Consider the following 22,257-nt stretch of genomic DNA (forward strand, 5'->3'; position numbering starts at 1 on the left):
TTCTAGTTCATCCTCTATACTTTTAATGGCAGCAGAATGAAACAATACTTTGACTGAAAACAGAAAGGCTCATATCAGGTATGTCTGCAACAAAACAACCAGGCTCAGAGAGCACCAAGGAATCCACAGTTCTCCTCCACATCCTTCTCTCCTTCCTCCACTCTGCAAACCCAACTCCCTTCTAACACTGATGATGTTACCTAGTTGGGTCATAAAACGTCTGCAAGAAAACAACCAAGCTCAGAGAGAACCAAGGACTCCACATTTCAGCCCTGAGTTTACAAATATTCTGTATTGGTACGGTAACACAACTTGCATTACACCAGAGTTTTCTTACATTTGAGAAAATACATTGCAACAGAGAAGTTAGCATTTCCCCTGTTCCTACAAGATGACATTTAATTGAAAGAATCGTATGAGTGCACAGAAACTTATTACAAAATATTAAACAGCTAATGTGATTTTTCTTCTTTTTTTCTTTTACAGATGCTTGCTTTATACACACACAGATGTACCCCCAGCAATGTACACTGCTCAAAAAAATAAAGGGAACACAAGCAGAAGACATCCGAGATCTGAATGAATGAAATAGCCTTATTAAATACTTTGTTCGTTACATACAGTAGTTTTGTGTTCCCTTTAGTTGTTTGAGCAGCGTATAAACTACTGTATGTAAAGAATAACGTATTTAATAAGGCTATTTCATTTATTCAGATCTCGGATGTCTTCTGCTTGTGTTCCCTTTATTTTTTTGAGCAGTATATATTAATAGTAATTAATAATAACTTCCTAATAGTGCACAATTTCACAAACTTCTACTAAAGGCTGAAACCAGAAGAAAGCCTTATCTTTTGAGAGAAAAATACCCCAAAATGAATGACAAATATGGAAGGTCAAAAATGCCTAAGTTTCTCTCAATAGCTTTGCAGAAATTACATTTCAGGTTTTCACACTTTCAGCATCTAATCCCAGTTAACATTTCACACATAAGAAAAAAGAAATTGAAATAAATGTTGGAGAGATAGCAAAGGGGAAAAAAATCATTTTACTTATGTGGTGGTCATCCCCAAACTTTTGTAAATTTGGGGATATAATACTTCAGACAATCCCATTAATTACTAATCAAAGAATAAAGAAAACATCTTACAGCTTTTTCTTATTATTATCAGTTAGGAATGCAAATTTGAAAAGTAAGGCACTATTACACTTGTTATTAATGCTGCTAAATTAGTAACAGAAAATACTGGATATATCTAGAAGGGTCATCGTAGAAAAATTGGCATGATAAATATGGTCCATTGCCTTAACAGAAAAATTAACATATAAATTGAAACCAGTTAAAGAAAAATAAGAGAGAAAATTACTTCCCCCCCCCCCATGGTCTGATTTCATATAATACTCTAATGATGAAAATAGTAATCAACCTATGTAATCAGCCAGCTACATCCCATTATTTATTTAGAAAATATAAATGTAAATTGATTACATATACATCGTATATGAAGATTAATAGTACCCTTGCTTTGCAAGATATTAAAAGGGTATTGATTTGAATCTATGAAATATTCTTCATTGTACAAAGGCTAAAAAGCAGATTTCAGTGTTAATAGAAAATAAACTTCTGGGCATAAAGGAGACCTTGAGAGTGGAACCAATGACCTCAAGAGGTCCTCTTGGTTGAAACCACTTGATGCTCTGAATTACTAGCTCGTGTAGAAAATGGACCCATTGTCACAGACCTAGGTAAAATGCTGCATGAAATCAATTATTTAAAGATAATCCTTGACAGATTACAGATTAGGTGAAACCTAGCTCAAAAACAGTAACTGCGAGAGGGACCTTGGAGTCCTAGTGGACAATCACTTAAACAGGAGTCGGCAGTGTGCGACAGCAGCCAAAAAAAGCTAATACAATCCTTGGTTGTATAAAGAGAGGCATAGACTCAAAAATCACATGAATTATTAGTACCGCTTTATAAACCCTTAGTAAGGCCAAACCTGGTGGACTGCATCCAGTTTTGGTCACCACATTACAAAAAAAAGATGTTGAGACTTTGGAAAAAGTGCAGAGAAGAGCAACTAAGATGATTAAAGGCCTGGAGACTAAAACATGCAGGATTTGGGTTTGGCTAGTCTAAAGAAAAGAAGAATTGGGGGTGATATGAGAGCAGTATTCCAGTAGTTGAGGGGCTGCCACAAAGAAGAGGGGGTCAAATTATTCTCCAAAGCACCAAAAGTCAGGACAAGAAACAATGGATGGAAACCAATCAAAGAGGGAAGCAACCTGGAATTAAGGAGAAAATTCCTAACAATGAGGACAATTAACCAGTGGAACAACTTGCCTCCAGACGTTGTGGGTGCTTAAAACCATTATCGCTGGAGGTTTTAAGCACAAGTCACTTGTCTGAAATGGTATAGGATGGCAACCCTGTGGCATGCAGAGCCCTCTCTGCAGGCACACGAGCTGTCGCCCCAGCTCAGCTCTGCAGCGCATGTGCACACGCCCCCCACCGGCCAGCTGTTTTTCGGGTCGCGTCCGTGCATGCATGGGGGCAGGGCGCATGCGAGAGACCCACACGCATGTGCGGGGGTCACGCGCGCATGCACCAGGGCGGGGCGCACATGGGGATCGTGCATGCATGCGCGGGTTCGAGTTCGCATGCGCATTGTATTATCGGTGCCAAAAAGCTTAGCCATCACTGTTCTAGTCCAACCTGTTGCTCAAGCAGGACACCCTACACCCATGATGGCGAACCTGTGGCACACGTGCCAGAGATTGCACACAGAGCCCTCTCTGCTGGCACACACGTCGCCGCCCCAGGTCAGATCTCTGTGGCATTTCTTTTGTGAGCTTCTGTTTCCCTACAAACGACGAAACAGAAGCTCACGAAAGAAAAAGATCTTACCTCTTGCCGCGCTGCCAGTGTTGGGATGCCCCGCCTCCCGCTGGCCAGCTGGTCTCTGCTGCACCTTTCAGTTTGGGTATGCGCGTGTGCAGTTTGGGCACTCGGTGTCTAAAAGGTTCGCCATCACTGGTATAGGATATCCTGCTTGAGCAGGGGGCTGGACTAGAAGACCTCCAAGGTCCCTTACAGCTCTATTCTGATTCTGACTCTGACTTATGACTGGTCATTAACGAAATGTTTGAAGTCTCAATGGACTTTGTTAACGAATTTACAAAGTAACCCTTGAATAGCAAGGGTGTGTACATGAAAGCGATTGAGTGTAGATACGAATAAACACAGTCAACACACAGATACACTGAGTTGTGTTTACTTTCAGGAAATAGTAAGGCACAGTCCAATAAACAGTCCAGGTCATACACATATAAAGCAGGAAATAGCAAAATTACAGTCCAGGGATAATCCAATAACAAAGTCTTCTTACCAGTCGTCGTAGTCAATCACAATAAACAGTTCTTCTGGATTTGAAAACAGTAGCATACAGAAGTATCAGAGAGCAAGAACAGCAAAGAGAAACAAACCATGTTTCTAGCTCCCTCTTAAGGGGATTGGCTACAGAGCTAACCAATCAGGACACAGTATGATGCAATATAGCAGTCTTAAAGCTATATTGATGGTTTTATACAATGCCAACCCAACAAGGTAGGTAATACTCATTTCCTAACAGACTTCCCTGGGGTACCTATGACCCAGTTCTGAAGTTCTAATGGCCGTTCCCCATGATCATGTGGCGGCACACTGAGAACTCAGCAACCGCCCCAAATACTGCCATTTGTACATGGCCACGTGAGTGCGTTTTATAAAGTTTGTGCCAAAACCCAGCATTTATTTCTGGCTTTTGGCTAAAAACCAGCCCATAACGAACCATTGGCTCACCAAATGAGCACAGTGTTTACTTAACAACCATCTCAAAGAAGGTCATAAAATTGGATCGATTGTGTGGGTGGCTAGAAGACCTCTGAGGTCCCTTCCATCCCTAGGATGTTAAGTTCATTTTTTCCCATTCAAAAAAAGAACCAACGGCAGGTAAAAAAAAAAAATCCACTTTCACGTAAGATTTACAGTTAGATCACTTGACAGTGGAATCTAATCAGTCCCCATCGGATAAGAGAAAATTCCGCTTTTTCTGTTCTTCTTTAAGGTTGCAACACATTTAAATAATCAACCGTTCTGTTTCTTAGAGTTTACCGCAACAAAAGAATTTCTTCTACAAGGGAAAAAAAAAACAGTATTCTCAGTGAGAATTCAAGAACAAGAATTTATAACTAAATGCCAACAGTCTTTCATGAATTATGCATCCTGGGTGGATAAGATATCTTCCAGTCTTATCCACTACTCTACTCTGGTTTCTCTTCAGATCGTATAAATCTTTCGACTTATCCACTACAGGAGTGTAATATCCAATAGCTCTTTTTTCACCTAAACACTTCAAAAAAAAAAACAAAAAAAAATCGGAGATCAGTTTTCAGATATTGGCCGCTCCATTAATAGAGATGAAAAAGCAAGCAATAAACCCCAATGAAAACAATATTTTTTTAATAGAATATTGTTCAGACAAACGTGTTTTTGAAACTAGCATTTGGCCATTTGAAATGAAAGAAAATTGCACACACATTCATACATATGTCTACGCATTTAAATATTTATAAGCTGCCTTTCCCTTACAGTACAGATAAGCATTTAAATGCGGACTTTTTGACATCTTATTTTCAGATAACTTTTTATTTGAAAAATTCATGGGGAAACTAAATATTTTGCGGATACTTGGGAAGGTCACGTATAGTGAGTACGGTGATTCAGAACAGGGGTGAAATCCAGCAGGTTCTGGAGAACCGGCAAATACCACCTCTGGCTGGCCCCAGGAGTGGGGAGGGAATGGAGATTTTGCAATATTCTTTCCCCAGGAGTGGGGAGGGAATGGAGATTTTGCAATATTCTTTCCCCAGGAGTGGGGAGGGAATGAAGATTTTGCAATATTCTTTCCCCAGGAGTGGGGAGGGAATAAAGATTTTGCAGTATCCTTCCCCTGCCACGCCCACCAAGCCACACCACGCCCAAGCCAGGCCCACAGAACCAGTAGTAAAAAAAATTGGATTTCACCACTGATTCAGAAGTAGGTTGCTATGTGTTCTGAAAGCATGAAGCAAAGTCTTAATTCCGGCCAAACCTCTTTTATTTACACGACTGGGAATTACGGTCATTCACAGTCAACAGGGCTTTGGCAAACAGTCTTTCAGAGGTATGTTGATCAACACCCACCGTATCTCACTTGGAACGCTGCCAGAGAATCAATTTCCAAACGCAGGGCAAGGCCAAACTTGGCACCGAGTCTATTAGAGTCACGAACAGAACTTTCCAATCTTGAATCGACCAAATGAACTAATTGCTTCCTGCAAAAGCCCACGTCCCATTCGCTCCTCTTTTATGTTCTATGGGAGGGGCCAATATCTCCAAGGTGTGGCCTTACTCCTGAGTCAACCCTGCTTTCTTAATCATTCTTGTCTTCTGGCAGCTCTGCGCATGCGCACACTGGGAACAGGCTCCAGTTGTTCCTCTGCCTCTGTCTACCTTAAATTTACTAAAATAACTCAGTCTTTTCCAAAAGAAGGCTGTTAATAAACTTTCTTAACAGCCTACAAGAAACCAAAGATAAAGTAATCACAATCTTACTAAGGTTGGCAGAAAGCCCAGAAGCAATTTGCAGAGAATCCAGACGCGAAGGAGAATGAACTAAAGTTGTTCCCTACAAATTGCTTCAGTTGGCGTTCCTCCTTAAATAGGCTAAGGGAGTGGCCAATTAGCCCCAAGTCTTACTCTCGAGGAGACCTCCTCCTGAGGAGCCACTCCTGCCTTTTGGCAGCTTTGCGCACCCGTGCATCAAGAAGAGGCTCCTCCTCTTCGTCCTCTTCACTTAAAGGAGCTTCTGGAGGCTCTGAAGGCCCTGGCTGAATCCCTGCCTCTGGCACCACATCTTCTCCAGCCTCCTCGTTGTCTGACTCGAGTGCCAGCTGCACAGGCTGCTGGCACAGCACACCAGCCTCCTCGTTGTCAGAATCAGCTACAATCCGCACAGGCCTCTGACGGGCCACAACAGACGCAGAGCCCTCATCTAAGCTTTCCCCAGCCCCCAGGACTGGCCCACATTCCTCCCCAACCTCTCACTGTCCGACTCTGCTGGCAACCGGCGGGCCACAACACTATGGCACTTAAAACTCTCAAGAAAAGTGATTTCCCCATCCCTGTTTTACATTTAATCTACCTTGGCACAGCTAAAGAGAAGTAACACACTGAGTTGTGGCTCAACATCTGAAGAACTTCAAGTCCCCATCCGTAAGAATTATGATGATGAGGCAGCAAGCTAGTTCCCAGCAGGCAAAACCATTATTCCAATGCCAATTACAATTCAAGTACAGGAGTCCTCAGTTTAGGACCACAACTGAGATATTTGTTAAGTGACTACCTGTATAAGGCTAATTCCCATCCATGAACTGGCACCTGAGTTTGCCTAGCTAGAATATGGTCAACAACAACAACAATTTATTATTACAGTCTTAGAACAGAGACCAGAACAAATAAAAGCACTTAAAAATTCAAGTATAAAATAATAAATAACAACTTAAAATCTGTAATCAAGTAAGGGACAAAAATAGGAGAGGTGGGTTTTTTTTTTTATTTACCAAAATAAAATGTCATTTTTTAAAAAAAATTCAATTCAACATAAAGTTTATCATAAAATTTTGACTTAAAGCAGAATTGAATTTGAATTTTGAATTTTCAAATACTGGCAGGATGATACAAAATTGGAAAAAAGATGTAATTTATCAACTAACTTCTAATTTATCATAAGCTAATCGGATTTGTCGCTAAACAGAGGAAGTACTGTCTGTTCCCAGCTTTCATCCCAGCGCTGCTGTTTGGCCTGGCGAAGATTTCTTCGGAATAAAGCAAGTTGGCTTTCCTCAGCAGGAAATTCACCGAAAAGCATCTGTAAGACAATATATATATATATATATATAGGATAAAAAAGAATGCTATGCACTGAGTAGTGTGGAGGATGAAATGTGAAATCAGTCCAATACCAGCGGTATTAAAATCAAATTAAGAAGAAATTTGCTGACAGTGAGAACAATTAACCAGTGGAACAACTTGTCTCCAGAAGTTGTGAATGCTCCAACACTGGAAGTTTTTAAGAAGAGATTGGACAACTATTTGTCTGAAGTGGTGAAGGGTTTCCTGCCTGAACAGGGGGTTGGACTAGAAGACCTCCGAGGTCCCTTCCCACTCTGTTATTCTATTCTATTCTATTCTATTCTATTCTATTCTATTCTATTCTATTCTATTCTATTCTATTCTAGTCTAGTCTAGTCTAGTCTAGTCTAGTCTAGTCTAGTCTAGTCTAGTCTAGTCTAGTCTAGTCTAGTCTAGTCTATTTCTATTCCCTTCCCTTCCCTTCCCTTCCCTTCCATTCTATTCTACCCTACCCTACCCTACCCTACCCTACCTTTTCCTATTCTATTCTATTCTATTCTATTCTATTCAAGTCTAGTCTAGTCTAGTCTAGTCTATTCCCTTCCATTCTATTCTATTCTATTCTATTCTATTCTATTCTATTCTATTCTATTCTATTCTATTCTATTCTATTCTATTCTATTCTATTCTATTCTACCCTACCCTACCCTATCCTACCCTTTCCTATTCTGTTCTGTTCTGTTCTGTTCTGTTCTGTTCTGTTCTGTTCTACCCTTCCCTTCCCTTCCCTTCCCTTCCCTTCCCTTCCCTTCCTATCCTATCCTATTATATCCTACCCTTCCCTGTTCTGTTCTACCCTTTCCTTTCCTCTCCTCTCCTCTCCCCTCCCCTCCCACCCACCCCTCCCTGTTCTATTCTATTCTATGCTATGCTATGCTATGCTATGCTATGCTATGCTACCCTACCCTACCCTACCCTTTCCTATTCTGTTTTATTTTCTATTCTATTCTATTCTATTCTATTCTATTCTATTCTATTCTATTCTATTCTACTCTACCCTACCCTACCCTACCCTACCCTACCCTTTCTTATTCTATTCTATTCTATTCTATTCTATTCTATTCTATTCTATTCTATTCTATTCCATCCCATTCCATTCCATCCCATCCCATCCCATTCCATCCCATCCCATCCCATCCCATCCCATCCCATCCTCTATTCGTGGAAAAATAGCATTGTAACTAATAAAATGATGAAATTGTATCATTAAAATATAAGCATTATGAAAACCCTAGTTCAGGGAGTCCTCAACTTACAACAGTTCATATAGTGACCATTCAAAGTTACAACGGCACTGAAAAAAGTGACCAGTTTCCACACGTACGACCTTTGTAGCATCCCCATGATCACGTGATCAAAATTCAAATGCTTGGCAATTGATTCATACTTATGACCCTTGCTGTGTCCCAGGGTGATGTAATCCCCTTCTGCGACCTTTTGACAAGCAAAATCAACGGGGGAAGCCCGGTTCACTTAACAAGCGTGTTACTAACTTATCAACTGCAGTGATTCACTTAACAACTGTGGCAAGATGGGTCATAAAATGGGACAAATGTCTCACTTAGCCACAGAAATGTTGGGCTCAATTGTGGTTGTAAATTGAGGATTACCTGTATAATGTTGTGCAGTCCAAAATTGTGCGTTGGAAATGTTAATAGATTTTTAAAAAAAAACTATGGAAAAACAGCAACAAAAATCACAGAGCATCACAGGAAAAACCAGCCCTTCAACTTTCTAAGTGTAGATTTTTTTCTCTCAAGAGGAATTAAATTTATTTACTAGAAGGGCAATTCTATTTACCTCCTACAATTGCACCCATCAATATTTAAAGGTTTTGATCAATGCCACATTCACTGCTTTAGAAAAGGTTTAGAAAAGGCTGCAATCTCGACCTTAGCAAAATGTATTGTTAGTTAATTAATTTTTAATTATTGCAATAAAAAACCCCCTAGCAAAACTCTTTGAAGGCTGAGAGGGTCAAGGAGAAAATTACTGGATCAGAAGATGGAAAGTGATATTGCTTAGATGAGGCCCCAGGGACTTTATAAGATAATTAAATATACATTTAACTCCCTCTCTTTGCAGGTATTTAGTAACATGTCCTTCAATGCTGCACCTAACTTTCAGCCTTAAGTTCTTGTGATATTTAAATCTCAAAAGCAGCAAATCTATCGAAGAACATTTAAAGTCTGGACAAGTGGTGAAATGTAAAATTTGTTACTACCGATTCTGTGAGCGTGGCTTGGTGGGGGGTGGGGGTAATGTGACGGTGGGTGTGGCCAGCTTTTTTTTTTTTTTACTTTTAAAAGCATTTTTTCTACAACCTTAAGAGGTTGCAGAAAAAAATGCTTTTAAAAGCTTCTGACAATCAGGCAACTCAGCTGGGATCGTCAGAGGCTTTTAAAGGCATTTTTTTTTCTTACAACCTCTTTGGACAAAGAGGTTGTAGAAAAAATGCTTTTAAAAGCCTCTGACGATTCCAGCTGAACCGTGCGATCATCAGAGGCTTTTTTTAAAAAACTTTTAAAAGCATTTTTTCGGACAAAGAGGTTGTAGAAAAAATGCTTTTAAAAGTAAAAAAAAGCCTCTGATGATTGTGCGGCTCAGCTGGGCATGGGGGGCCCAGGGATTTTTGCTACCGGTTCTCCGAACCACCTGCCTCCATCACTACCAGGAGATCCGGTCCAAACCGGGACCATTTTACCCCTGGTCTGGACCACAGATTAGGTCTATAGATTACATCAAATGCAAATTTAAAATCAACCAAAGTTGCAAAATGGGATCAGCCAGGTCTAGGAATACCTGCCATCTTAGTCTGTAAAGATCGGACTTCCTGAAGCAACAATTACGATAATAAAGACAATAGGAGCCGTGGGGGCGCAGTGGTTAGAATACAGTCCTGTAGGCTAATTCTGCCCACTGTCAGCAGTTCGATCCTGACCGGCTCAAGGTTGATTCAGTTTTCCAGCTTTCCAACGTCGGTAAAATGAGGACCCAGATTGTTGGGGGGAAATATGATGACTCTGTAAACCGCTTGGAGGGCTGTAAAAGCACTGTGAAGCAGTATATAAGTCTAAGTGCTATTGCTCTTCCTTTTCCTTCCTTCCTTCCTTCCTTCCGTCCTTCCGTCCTTCCACCATGCAGTGGTTAGAATGCAGTATTGCAGGCTAATTCTGCCAACTGTCAGCAGTTTGATCCTGACCGGCTCAAGGTTGACTTAGCCTTCCATCCTTCCGAGGTCAGTAAAATGAGGAGCCAGATTGTTGGTGGGCAAGAGGCTAACTCTGTAAACTGCTTAGAGTGGGCTGGAAAGCACTGTGAAGCTGTATATAAGTATAAGTGCTGTTGCTATTATTTTTTTTTCCAAATGGGACTTAGGGAGACGCAGGATCAGTGCCATCTCAACATTAGCACCATAAGATGACAAGTTGTAGGATTATCAAGAAATGACTAACAGAAGAAAACCATGATTGGTGCTAGATGTCCATTCTCAGATTCAAAGGAATCTGAGAAATACTGCAGAAAGTGGGAATTCAGGCCAAAAAATAAAGAATGGAATGGGAATGGAATAATAGGAATAGGAATAGGAATAGGAATAGGAATAGGAATAGGAATAGGAATAGGAATAGGAATAGGAATAGGAATAGGGAGTGGAGTGGAGTGGAGTGGAGTGGAGTGGAGTGGAGTGGAGTGGAATGGAATGGAATAGAATATGGAGTAGAGTAGAGTAGAGTAGAGTAGAGTAGAGTAGAGTAGAGTAGAGTAGAGTAGAGTAGAACAGAACCGAAAAGAATAGAATATGGAGTAGAACAGAACAGAGCAGAGCAGAATAGAATATAGAGTAGAGTAGAGTAGAGTAGAGTAGAGTAGAGTAGAGTAGAGTAGAGTAGAGTAGAGTAGAACAGAACCGAAAAGAATAGAATAGAATATGGAGTAGAACAGAACAGAACAGAACAGAACAGAACAGAACAGAACAGAACAGAACAGAACAGAATGTAGAGTGGAGTGGAGTAGAGTAGAGTAGAGTAGAGTAGAGTAGAGTAGAGTAGAGTAGAGTAGAGTAGAGTAGAGTAGAGTAGAGTAGAGTATTCTTCATTGGCCAAGCGTGATTGGACACACAAGGATATTGTCTCTGGTGCCTAAGTTCTCCATATACATACAAGCAACAAAGTGATCAATCATAAGATTCAAGCATTACGTAATCGACCCAAATCAAGCACTATCAAGAAGCATCCTCAAACCTTCAGCTGTGCCGCGAGTTCACCCCAGTCCTTAAATATCAAGCCGTTCACTTCGTGTTTCACCAGTTCGTGCAAACTGCAAAGAAATCGGGGTGCAGAAAGAAGATCTCATTAGTAGCTATGGGGGCCGGGGGGGTGGGGAACGGGGACAGAAAATCAGTCTGCAGTACGGAAGGCCTTTCCAGTGTCTGGAATTGTGCAAAGGAGTCCGCACTGGATTTCTGCCTGCATTTTGCGTAACTGGTCCTTGTTATTTTTGAACACGGAACTTTCGCACTCAGTTCTCAACAGAGCAACCACCAATCTGATTTTCTGCTATTTGGTGCATTTCGGTGTGGATTGGAATTATACCGTACTTTTCAGAGTATAAGACATGCTTCCCCCCTCCCCTTAAAGAGGGTGGAAATGTTGGTGCGTCTTATACAGAGAATACCGCCATTTTTGGCCTCCCAAAACCCCGCCCCGCGCATCCCGTTTTTAGCTATTTTAGAGGCCTGCAAAGTGCTCCTGGGGCCTGGGGAGGGCAAAAACCAGACGCCCGGAGGCCAAAAACTTTTATTTTTCCTTGTTTTCCTCTTTGAAATCTTGGTGCGTCTTACACTCCGCTGCGGCCTATAGTCCGAAAAATACGGTAACTTCCAAAATTTGGGGAAGTTAAATCGTAGCACGGGTGGAAGGCACAGGGCTGGGGAAGGGTCAGGCCTAAATCCAACGGCAACACAGGGAGATCCAATCGATTCCAGTTTTTGTTTTTTTTGTTTTTTAATTTGATTTATATGCCGCCCTTCTCCGGAGACTCAGGGCGGCTTACAATGCGTTAAGCAATAGCCTTCATCCTTTTGTATATTTATACAAAGTCAGCTTATTGCCCCCACAAACTGGGTCCTCATTTCACCTACCTTAGAAAGGATGGAAGGCTGAGTCAACCTTGAGCCTTGGAGAGATTCGAACCAGCAGAAATTGCAGGCAGCTGTGTTAATAACAGGGTGCACTAAACCATAAAAAAGTTCTTTATTGCTTACACGTACAGGCAGTCCTTGACTTACAACGGTTCATTTAGCGACCGTTTGAACTGACAGCGGCGCTGAAAAAAGTTACTTATGTCTGTTTTTCCACACGTATGACCGTTGCAGCATCCCCACAGTCATGCGATTTTACCTTCAGATGCTTGACAACTGACTCGCATTTATGACAGTTGCAGAGTCCTGGGGTTACAAAAAACCCCTTTTGCGAACTTCTGGCAAGCACAGTCAATGGGGGAACCGGATTCATTTAACGGCCGTGTTACTAATTTAAGAACCCCAGTGATTCACTTAACAGCTGTGGTAAGAAAGATCGTAACATGGGGCAAAACTCACTTAACGAATTTCTCACTTTAGCAACAAAAAATTTTGGCCTCCATTGTGGTCCTAAGTTGAGGGCCACCCGTAATCAACAAGAGATTTCTCAGACTGAAGTTATGATTTTCTAACCTACTACAGATAGTCCTTGATTTACAGCCATTTGTTTAGTGATTGCTTAAAGTTACGACAGCGCTGGGGGGAAAAATGACTTTTAAGACTAGACTTCACACTTATGACTGTTTCAGTTTCCCCATAGTCACACGATCAAAATTAGGGTGCTTGGCAACCGACAAGTATTTACAAAAGTTGTATTGTTGGGGGGGTGGGAGTGGGGGGGTGGAGTCATGTGATCGCCATTTGCAACCTTCCCAGATGGCTGCTGACAGCGAAGTCAATGGGGGGGGGAAGTCCGATTCACTTAACGACATGATTCCCTTAACAGCTTCAGCGTTTTACTTATCATGGCAAAAATACCGTAGAATCGGGGGGGGTGAGTCACTTAACAACGGCCTTGCTTAGCAATGGAAATTCTGGTCCCAATTTTGGTCGTAAATTGAGGACTACCCTGTAGACATACCCTGGGAGATTCTAGGGCCGTATTGGTGAACCTTTTAGACACCGAGTGCCCAAACTGCGCGTGTGCATGCCCAAATTGAAAGGTGTACATGCATGCAAATGTGTGCATGCATGGACATCCACATGCGCGCATGCGCAGCAGAGACCCTAAGACCAGCTCACCAGTGGGAGGCAGGGCATTCTAACACCGGCAGCACGGCAAGAGGTGAGATCTTTTTCTTTTGTGAGCTTCTGTTTCGTCGTTTGTAGGGAAATAGAAGCTCACAAAAGAAACACGGAGATCTGACCTGGGGAAACGGTGTGCGTGCCAGCAGAGAGGGCTCTGTGTGCCACCTCTGGCATGCATGCCATAGGTTTGCCATCACAGTTCTAGGGTGTGCCTGACCTGAATATTTTCCTCCTTTCCCCATGCAGTTCAGGACTGGGTAACCTCTTGTTGTGGAGCCCTCTCTGGAATGGGCTGCCTCCTCCCTGGGAAGCTGTGGTGGTACTGCCCAAATTTTCCTCCACCCCTTCTCCAGCTGCACATTCCATCCCAGCTGGCATGTTGTGTATTCCTTGTTTACAAGAACACTCTAGTAGTCAATGGGAGGACAGAAGGACAAGCTTGAACAAACACACACAAGCGGTCCTTACCATTGAAAGCGTACTGCGCACACGGGCAAGCAACAGCCGAACATATCCACCACTTTCATCGGCAAATCTAAACCGCTGGAGGATTTATGCAGGCAAACCCCTAAATCGGCTGAGCCTGTAAGAGAAAAGGAAGGGGAAGAGTTCAGTGGATGTAGAACGGCTCAATCGATCAGAATAGAGCTGGACAGGATCTTGGGAGGGCTTCTAGTCCAACCCCCTGCTCAAGCTGGAGACCCTATATCATTTCAGACAGGTGGTTGTCCAGTTTTTTCTTTAAAACATTCAATGATGGAGTGCGTATGACTTCTGGAGGGAATGCTCTGCCCCAGCTACGGACCCCAAAGAACATAGCACACACAAAGTCTGTATAAACCTTAGTTTACTAAATTAAATCAGTCTTTTTCAAACAAAGGCTGTTAATTAACTTTCTTAACAGCCTACAAGAAACCAAAGATAAAGTAATCACAATCTTACTAAGGTTGGCAGAAAGCCCAGAAGCAATTTGCAGAGAATCCAGACGCGAAGGAGAATGAACTAAAGTTGTTCCCTGCAAATTGCTTCAGTCGGCGTTTCTCCTTAAATAGGCTAAGGGAGTGGCCAATTAGCCCCAAGCCTTACTCTCGAGGAAACCTCCTCCTGAGGAGCCACTCCTGCCTTTTGGCAGCTCTGTGCGCCCGTGCATCGAAAAGAGGCTCCTCCTCTTCCCTTATGGGAAGGCCCTGGCTGAATCCCCGCCTCTGGCACCACATCTTCTCCAGCCTCCTCATTGTCCGACTCGAGTGCCAGCTACACAGGATGCTGGCGCAGCACCACACCAGCCTCCTCGCTGTTGGAATCAGCTACTAGCTGCACAGGCCGCTGACGGGCCACAACAGGGAAGCTGTTCCACTGGTTAATTGTTCTCAGAAAGCTTCTCCTTAATTCCAGGTTGCATCTCTCCTTGATTTCTATCCATTGTTTCTTGTCCTGCCCTCTGGTGCTTTGGAAAATAAGGTAACCCCCGATTCTTTGTGGCAAACCCTCAAATAATGGAATCCTGCTATCACATCCCCCCCTACTCCTTCTTTTCTCTAGACTGCCCATACCCAATTCCTGCAACCGTTCTTCATATGTTTTTGTCTCCAGGCCTTTAATCATCTTAAATGCTCTTCTTTGCACTGTTTCCAAAATCTCAACATCTTTTTTGTAATGTGGTCACCAAAACGGGATGAAGTATTCCAGGTGTGGTCTTCCTAAGGATTTATAAAGCAGTACTAATACCTCTCCCTTTCTCACCAGATTCCCTTTTCCCATCTTTTTAGCGAAGTTGATTTTATAGTACTATTGTATTCATATTATTATAAATTATACATTTTCATATTTTCATATTGTAAGCTGTCCAGAGTTTCTGTGTGGCAAAATGAGTGGCTAATAAATTTTACAAATAAATTTTATTTATTTATTTATTTGTTTCCATTTCTATACCGCCCTTCTCCAATAGGACTCAGGGCGGTGAACAGCCAGAGTAAAAAACAGAACATACAAAATTTAAAAGCAGTTTAAAATGATTAAATATTTTTGGCCGTAATTTAAAAACAACCCAATTTAAAATCAGTTTAAAATTTAACTCAAACAAGCAACCACACCAACCAACCAACCAACCAATAAATCTAGATAGTATCATCCTACAAGAGAAAAAAAATTTTCTTGCCGAGCAACAGGGCGTAGTCTTCTGCTTCCAGCCAGGGGGTGCAAATCTGGGTATGCTTGAAGTGCAGAGTAGCCATCAGCTTGGTGTAATGGTCCTTCAGAGGCCCTTTGCCTTTCATAAGAGAAACACACATGTAAGGAAAAGTTGACAGAATACTTGTAGCTCAGGGTTGAATTGAGGGGTCCTTGGTACACTTTGAGCTTGGAGGTTTTCTTGCAGACATTTCATTAAATAAATAAATAACTTTATTGTCATCGTACGTGTATACACAGTATACCCATACAACGAAATTCACTTAACACCCAAAGACCAGGTCCAACACACATAACAATCCCCAAACACACCTCCACCCACCACAATTCCTCATCCCTAAACCACCCAAACATCCACACAACAGACCAAGTAATGCTGTCCAACAGCTCACGGATGGTGGCCCTTTAGTTCATTGTTGAGTGCAATTATAGCTCTGGGATTAAAAACTATTCAGAAAACATGTGGTCCGAGTTTTAATTGTTCTGAATCTTCTGCCAGAAGGCAACAGTCCAAAAAGATTGTAAGCAGGATGGGAAGAGTCTCTGAGAATGTTATGCAACTTTCTCAAACAGCGAGATTCGAAGATGTCGTCCAGGGCTGGTAGCTGGAGCCCAATGATATTCTGGGCAGTTTTAATGATTCTCTGTAGAGCTTTTTTGTCCGCTACAGAGCTGCTCCCATGCCATACAAGAATGCCGTAGGTCAGGACACTCTCAATGGTGCTGCGATAGTAGGACAGAAGTAGATGCTGAGATAGATTTATCTTCCTGAGCATTCTCAGGAAGTACAGCCTCTTCTGTGCCTTCTTCACAAGCATGTTAGCATTCATAGTCCATGAGAGGTCCTCCGAGATATAAATGCCCAGAAATTTAAAACTACCCACCCTTTCCACCTCCTCGCTATTTATGTACAATGGTAGATGTACATCTCTCTTCCTCCTGAAGTCAATTATAAGTTCTTTAGTTTTTGTAGTGTTAAGTGTGAGATTATTTTCATTACTAAAGTAGGTAACATCATCAGTGCTAGTAGGGAGGGGGATTTGCTGTCATTTTATATGCTAGTAGCTTGCCCTGTCAGTGTTGGGTGGGAGTGGTGGGTCCTTGATTGGGCTGTTGTTTATATTCACTGCTTTGTCTAAATTTAGGTCCTTGATTGGGATATTATTTGTTTCTTGATTGTTGGCCTAATGTGTAATTTTGATGTTAATCTCTGTTTATCTGGGTGTTGATTCCTGGTGAGGACATGCTTTGATCTTTTTTATTCCTTTTTGGTTTGTTGATTGTCTTTTTTGATATGTAGCTGTTGTTTATCTCTCTGTGCCTGTTGATAGATGATTTATCGGAGTGCCAGGCTTCTGGGAATACTCTAGCATTTTTGGAATTGGCTTGGCCTAGGATGTTCAGTTTCCCAGTTGAAACAATGGTGAAGCCTGCCCATGTGTTGTGAAAGTAACAATTTTCATCATGTCTTCTGACTGCTACTTGGTGTTCGTGCAGGCCCTCGTGAACTGAAAGCAAACCCCACTGTCTTCAAACACTGTGATATTAACCTAGTTTGGCAGCGAAACGTCTACAAGGAAACAACCAAGCTCGGAGAGGACTAAGGAAAGGCTCTTCTTCAAAAGGGTTATGTGACGAAGCAACAATTTCGTATCATTGTTATGACCTCGTGTTACAAATGCTCAGAGTGAGAATGGACGCCATGCAAGCAGCTGAGTGTTAGATGCTCCCACTTCTAAATGAAAGCATTTTATGCAGCAGCTCAAAATATTGGAAGAAGCCAGTGCTGATTTTGGAAAAATGAACAATTCAAAGGTGCTACCCAGGGATGGGCAGCTGGGGGTTTGCAGGGGTTCGGGAGAACCTCTAGCTAAGATTCTGTGCAGTTTGGAGAACCCGCAAATCCCACTCCTCGCTGGCCCCGCCCACCCCGCCCCGCTCCTCCCAGGAGTCCCCCCACAGCCCATTTTAGATACAGGTAAGTGCAGGGTGCACACGGAGGCTCGGGGAGGGCAAAAAACGGGCCTACCGGAAGTTCGGGAAGGCCGGAAACGGGCCAGTTTCTGACCTCCAGAGGGCCTCTGGAGCCTGGGGAGGCCGTTTTCGCCCTCCCGGAGACTCAAGCAAAGCCTTCTGAGTTCCTGGGAGGGCAAAAACAACCCCCCCCCCCCGCTGTGGTGCAGGAGGCTGACTAGGCCACGCCCACCATGACCACGCCCACCCAGCAACCGGGCAGACAACCCCTTGTTAAAATTTTTGAAGCCCACCCCTGGTGCTACCTGTGATCACACACACAAGAGAAGGAAGTTTTGCTCCGTCGCTGACACAGCGCTCGTACTCTGTGGGGAAAAAAAAAGAGAGCAAAGAACATAAAATTCTTTACAGAGGCTACAAAAGGCAACTTTCCTATTAAAGTAAGCCCAGAATTTTGAAAACTGGAGCTGGACATCAGTGAGATTTCAAAGTGAATCTATGCTCAGTTTGGTAGAGCAAATTCTGATTTCTTGCATAGGGAAACAAAAAGGAAAAATAAAAGAAGATTGATACAGCATCCTATAATAAGCAGGGCAGGTTCTTCCGATTCATCAGTGATCTTCCTTCACGATGAGAAAGACTAAGGTTAGGAAAAGGATCCAGCTAGATTTATCCATAAGGCTTGGCCGTAGGATGGTTTGCAAAACGAAAAGAACAAGAGCTCCGGTGAGAATATTATAAAATGACCTGTCTGTATTACAACTTTGGGCCTTCGTAAGCCTATTTTATTACCAGAGTGAGACAAAGATCTGATAGGAAAGTTCATCTCACCGCTCTTAACCTGATCTCTTCAAGGCCGAGAAGCGAAGGAGAAAACACGTGTTCATTCACTGTGAAGACAGCTGGCTTTTAAGAAACACTAAAAGCTTTCTCGATAGCTCACCTTTTAAAGCATCTAACAGGATGGAGAAATCTTCATCCTCTAGAAAAAGAAAAAGAAGCAGAATTTATGATACAAACATCATGGTTATCAGTTCAGTTTTATCATGCTGGCTGAAAAAGTTGGGAATGGTACTCCTGAAGACTATGGAGATTACCACCTGGAGAAAAGTTGCTGTATACATTATATCTTAAGAGCAACTGGGTGGTGTCCAATTTTAGCTGTGAGGCCCAGGGAAGAACATCCAAATTCACCTCCCAGCAAATGGAAATATAATTGATGCAACTGAAAAAACTGCCATCTTACGTCTGCTTAGAGAAAATGGCCTACTCTGCTAACAAATCTTTTATGAGACAGAAAATAAAATTTACATTTGAATTTTGATGAGGCCAACTGGTATTTGAGGATGCTTTCATTACCGTGGAAATTCAAACCACACTCAATTCTCATCTTTAGATAGGAATTAAATTCCAACAAGAAAAGTTGTTGTTGTTTTTTTGAGTGTGGGGAGGGTGCGTATGAGAAAGGAATTGTTTTGTTGTATTTGTCAATTCAGAACAACTCAGAAGGATAAGTCACATATACAGCCATTGGACCAGGTCTCACAGCAATGCCAACGTTTTAACCTTGAAAGCTTTAAATTTACATTGTAATCTTGAAATATACATGGAAAACATAGCCAAGCGATCTTAGCAATGGCTATAGGAACTCTATGGTTAAGTTCCTATTTGATCGTTCTATTTGCATGCCAACTAAGCCAAGAGAGGGTGGATGGCAATCGTAAAGCTTATTTTTAATTCATCTTGCCACAGAGAGCAGAATAGTCCAGAAACATCATCAAAATCCACAAAAAAAAGACAACCGTGCAGATTCTTTCAAAGATTACACCTGGAGCCATATACTGTCCTAATCCACAATGAGGTTGTTTTGGTTGGGTTGGGTTGGGTTGGGTTGGTTGGCTTAGCTTGGTTTGGTTTGCTTGGTCTGGGTTGGTTGGGTTGGATTGGGTTGAGATGGTTGATTTGAGTTGGTTTGGGTTGGTTGGCTTAGCTAGGTTTGGCTTGCTTGGGTTGGGTTGGCTGGTTTGGGTTGGGTTTGTTGGCTTAGCTTGGTTTGGGTTGGGTTGGTTGGCTTAGCTTGGTTGGGTTGGTTTGGATTGGGATGGGATGGGATGGTTGGTTTGGGTTGGGTTGGTTTGGGTTGGTTTGGGTTGGTTGGCTTAGCTTGGTTTGGTTTGGTTTGCTTGGGTTGGGTTGGGTTGGGTTGGGTTGAGTTGGGATGGGATGGTTGGTTTCAGTTGGGTTGGGTTGGGATCTAGCATGTTATGAACATTCAGCTAAATGTCCTTTATTTAACTAAGTGTGGCTTACTTCAATGACAAGATATAGAATCAGACCTGTCCAACTGGTGCTGCTAATAAGGAGAGCTGGTCGGCCGAGACGGTGTGTGGCTCTTCCACTGATGGCATCAAACTGGGTAAAGGCAGATCTTTCAACATGATCTGGAGTGAAGGATTCTACCCTGAGAACAAAGAAGAATTAGCCAAGGAGTGTTCATGGCAAATGCACACACAGACTCTGCATAAAACACACAACTCTCAGGACAGGTTAATGGTTAATGAGGAAACAGAAAGCTTCTACATAGCAACCTTAAACCATTTATTGAATGAATCTATTTGAGACATTCAGAAAATCGCCCTCATTTTGGCTACTGTAGTTTAAAACATCTATGACACCATCTGAGAGATCAGGCAGATATCCATACAGAAAGGAGGACCCATCCATCAAGTGGCAAACAGTCCCCCCGACCATTCCAGTGTTACAAAGGACCAACTGATTTGCACCCTTTTGTTACCTGTGGATAGCAACAGCAATTTCACTCAGACTGATATACAGCTTCATGGTGCTTTTACAGCCTTCACTAAGCGGTTTACAGAGTCAGCTTATTGGCCCCAACAATCTGGGTGCTCATTTTACCCACCTCGGAAGGATGGAAGGCTGAGTCAACCTTGAGCCGGTCAGGATCGAACTGCTGGCTATGAGCAGAGTTTGCCTACAATATTGCCTTCTAGCCACTGGGCCACCAGGGCTCCAATATCCAAAAGCTTTAAATAAGGCACCGCAGATACAGATAGACTTCAACTTACGACCGTTTGTTTGGAAACCGTTCAAAGTTACGATGGAGTTGAAAAAAAATGACTTAACGGCCAATCGCACTGACAAGAATTGCAGCATTCCCACTATCAAATAATCATGATATGGGCGCTTGACAACTAGCATGCATTTACGATGGCAACAGTGTTCTGGTGTTCTCCAACAAGCTAAGTAACTGGGGGAAGCCAAATTCACTAAATGGCCAAATTCACTAAATGGTGATTTTTGCTGAACAGCACAAATAACATAAAACTGGGTGCGGTCACATGATAATTCACATAATAACCGCTTAGCAAGGGAAGTTCCAGTCCCAATTGTGGTCGGAAGTGGAGGACTACCTGCAAACATGCCACCATATTAAAAAGGTGCAATTCTTAGAAGTAGAAGCAGTTTTCAAATTAGGCCTGTTTTTAATTTTAATTTAATTTAATTTAATTTCGAGGGACGCGGTGGCTCAGTGGCTAAGACGCTGAGTTTGTCGATTGAAAGGTCGGCAGTTCAGCGGTTTGAATCCCTAGTGCCGTGTTAACGGGGTGAGCTCCCATTACTTGTCCCAGCTTCTGCCAACCTAGCAGTTCGAAAGCAGGTAAAAAATGCAAGTAGAAAAATAGGGACCACCTTTGGTGGGAAGGGAACAGTGTTCTGTGCGCCTTTGGCGTTGAGTCATGCCGGCCACATGACCACGGAGATGTCTTCGGACAGTGCTGGCTCTTCAGCTTTGAAACAGAGATGAGCACCGGCCCCTAGAGTCGGGAACGACTAGCACATATGTGTGAGGGGAACCTTTATCTTTATCTTTAATTTAAGAGGGTACAAACAGAACGGAAGTTTTAACTCACGCTTTAAAAGGAGCATAGTCTTTCGAAAGTCTGATGAACAATTTGTGCTGTTCACTCAGGGGTGTTTCCTTAAAAAAAGATGCCGGCTTGTCGTAGAGGGTTATTGCTCTAGAACACAAGAGGTTGAACGGATGAATAAGAGGTTGAATAATCCATCAATACAACTCAAAAGAAAGTAACGTAATAAAAAGAATAATTTCAACTCATCAAAAATGTAAAAGACATATGTAAAATGAGATAGGTTAGCCCAGAGATTTCCTGGGGCAAGAAGATATACCGTATTTTTCGGACCTCCACCCTTTGGCCTCTGCATCCTAGCAATTTGCTTCCTTGCAGCAAACAGCCCATTTCAGTTTCAGCACATCCTGATTAGCACAAGCAGCTGATTGTCGGTTGGATCGGCCTCCCAACCATCAGCTGTTTCAGGCTGCAGGGATTGCCTATTGCCGCCTCTGTGCGCCCCATTTTCGGTCTCCGCTGTTTACTGTTTGCTGCAAGAAGGCAATTTGGTGGGAGGCAGAGGCAGATTTTTTTTTTCTTGTGCTAATCAGGCTGTGCTGAAAATGAAATTGAAACATGCTGTTTGCTGCAAGGAAGCAGATTTCTGGGAGGCAGAGGCAGATTTTATTTTCTTGTTTTCCTCCCCAAAAAAGGTAGGTGCGTCTTATAGTCTGGAGCGTCTTATACTCCAAAAAATATGGTATATATTGTGAAAGAGCTACTGTATTTTTCACTCCATAAGACAGACTTTCTTTCCTCCAAAAAGTGGGTGGAAATGTTTGTGTGTCTTATGGAGCGAATATTGCGTCACAGATTGGGCCATGGCAGTTTGCCATTCTGGG

General features: G+C 42.5%; 1 protein-coding gene across 3 annotated transcripts in view; it reads right to left on the reverse strand.

Annotated features, from left to right (window-relative positions):
* Positions 1-22,257, reverse strand: part of ALG1 (ALG1 chitobiosyldiphosphodolichol beta-mannosyltransferase) — a 34,699-nt gene that overhangs the window by 771 nt on the left and 11,671 nt on the right. Inside the window, exons 6-14 of one of the 3 annotated variants that reach the window (XM_070954884.1) lie at positions 21,416-21,523; positions 19,820-19,944; positions 18,427-18,465; positions 17,789-17,848; positions 15,478-15,588; positions 13,788-13,902; positions 11,233-11,308; positions 6,793-6,947; positions 3,257-4,388 (exon numbers count right to left, since the gene is read on the reverse strand). In XM_070954884.1, coding sequence (XP_070810985.1) covers positions 6,810-6,947; positions 11,233-11,308; positions 13,788-13,902; positions 15,478-15,588; positions 17,789-17,848; positions 18,427-18,465; positions 19,820-19,944; positions 21,416-21,523 — 772 coding nt within the window. In that variant the 3' untranslated portion in view covers positions 3,257-4,388; positions 6,793-6,809. Of the gene's footprint in view, positions 1-3,256; positions 4,389-6,792; positions 6,948-11,232; positions 11,309-13,787; positions 13,903-15,477; positions 15,589-17,788; positions 17,849-18,426; positions 18,466-19,819; positions 19,945-21,415; positions 21,524-22,257 lie in introns of those variants that run through there. The other 2 variants (XM_070954885.1, XM_070954886.1) reach the window with 2 other exon arrangements.

The sequence above is a fragment of the Pituophis catenifer genome, unplaced genomic scaffold, assembly GCF_029215685.1.
Source record: "Pituophis catenifer annectens isolate HBS135680 unplaced genomic scaffold, rPitCat1.0.hap2 SCAF_16, whole genome shotgun sequence".
In the NCBI taxonomy this organism is placed as follows: Eukaryota; Metazoa; Chordata; class Lepidosauria; order Squamata; family Colubridae; genus Pituophis; species Pituophis catenifer.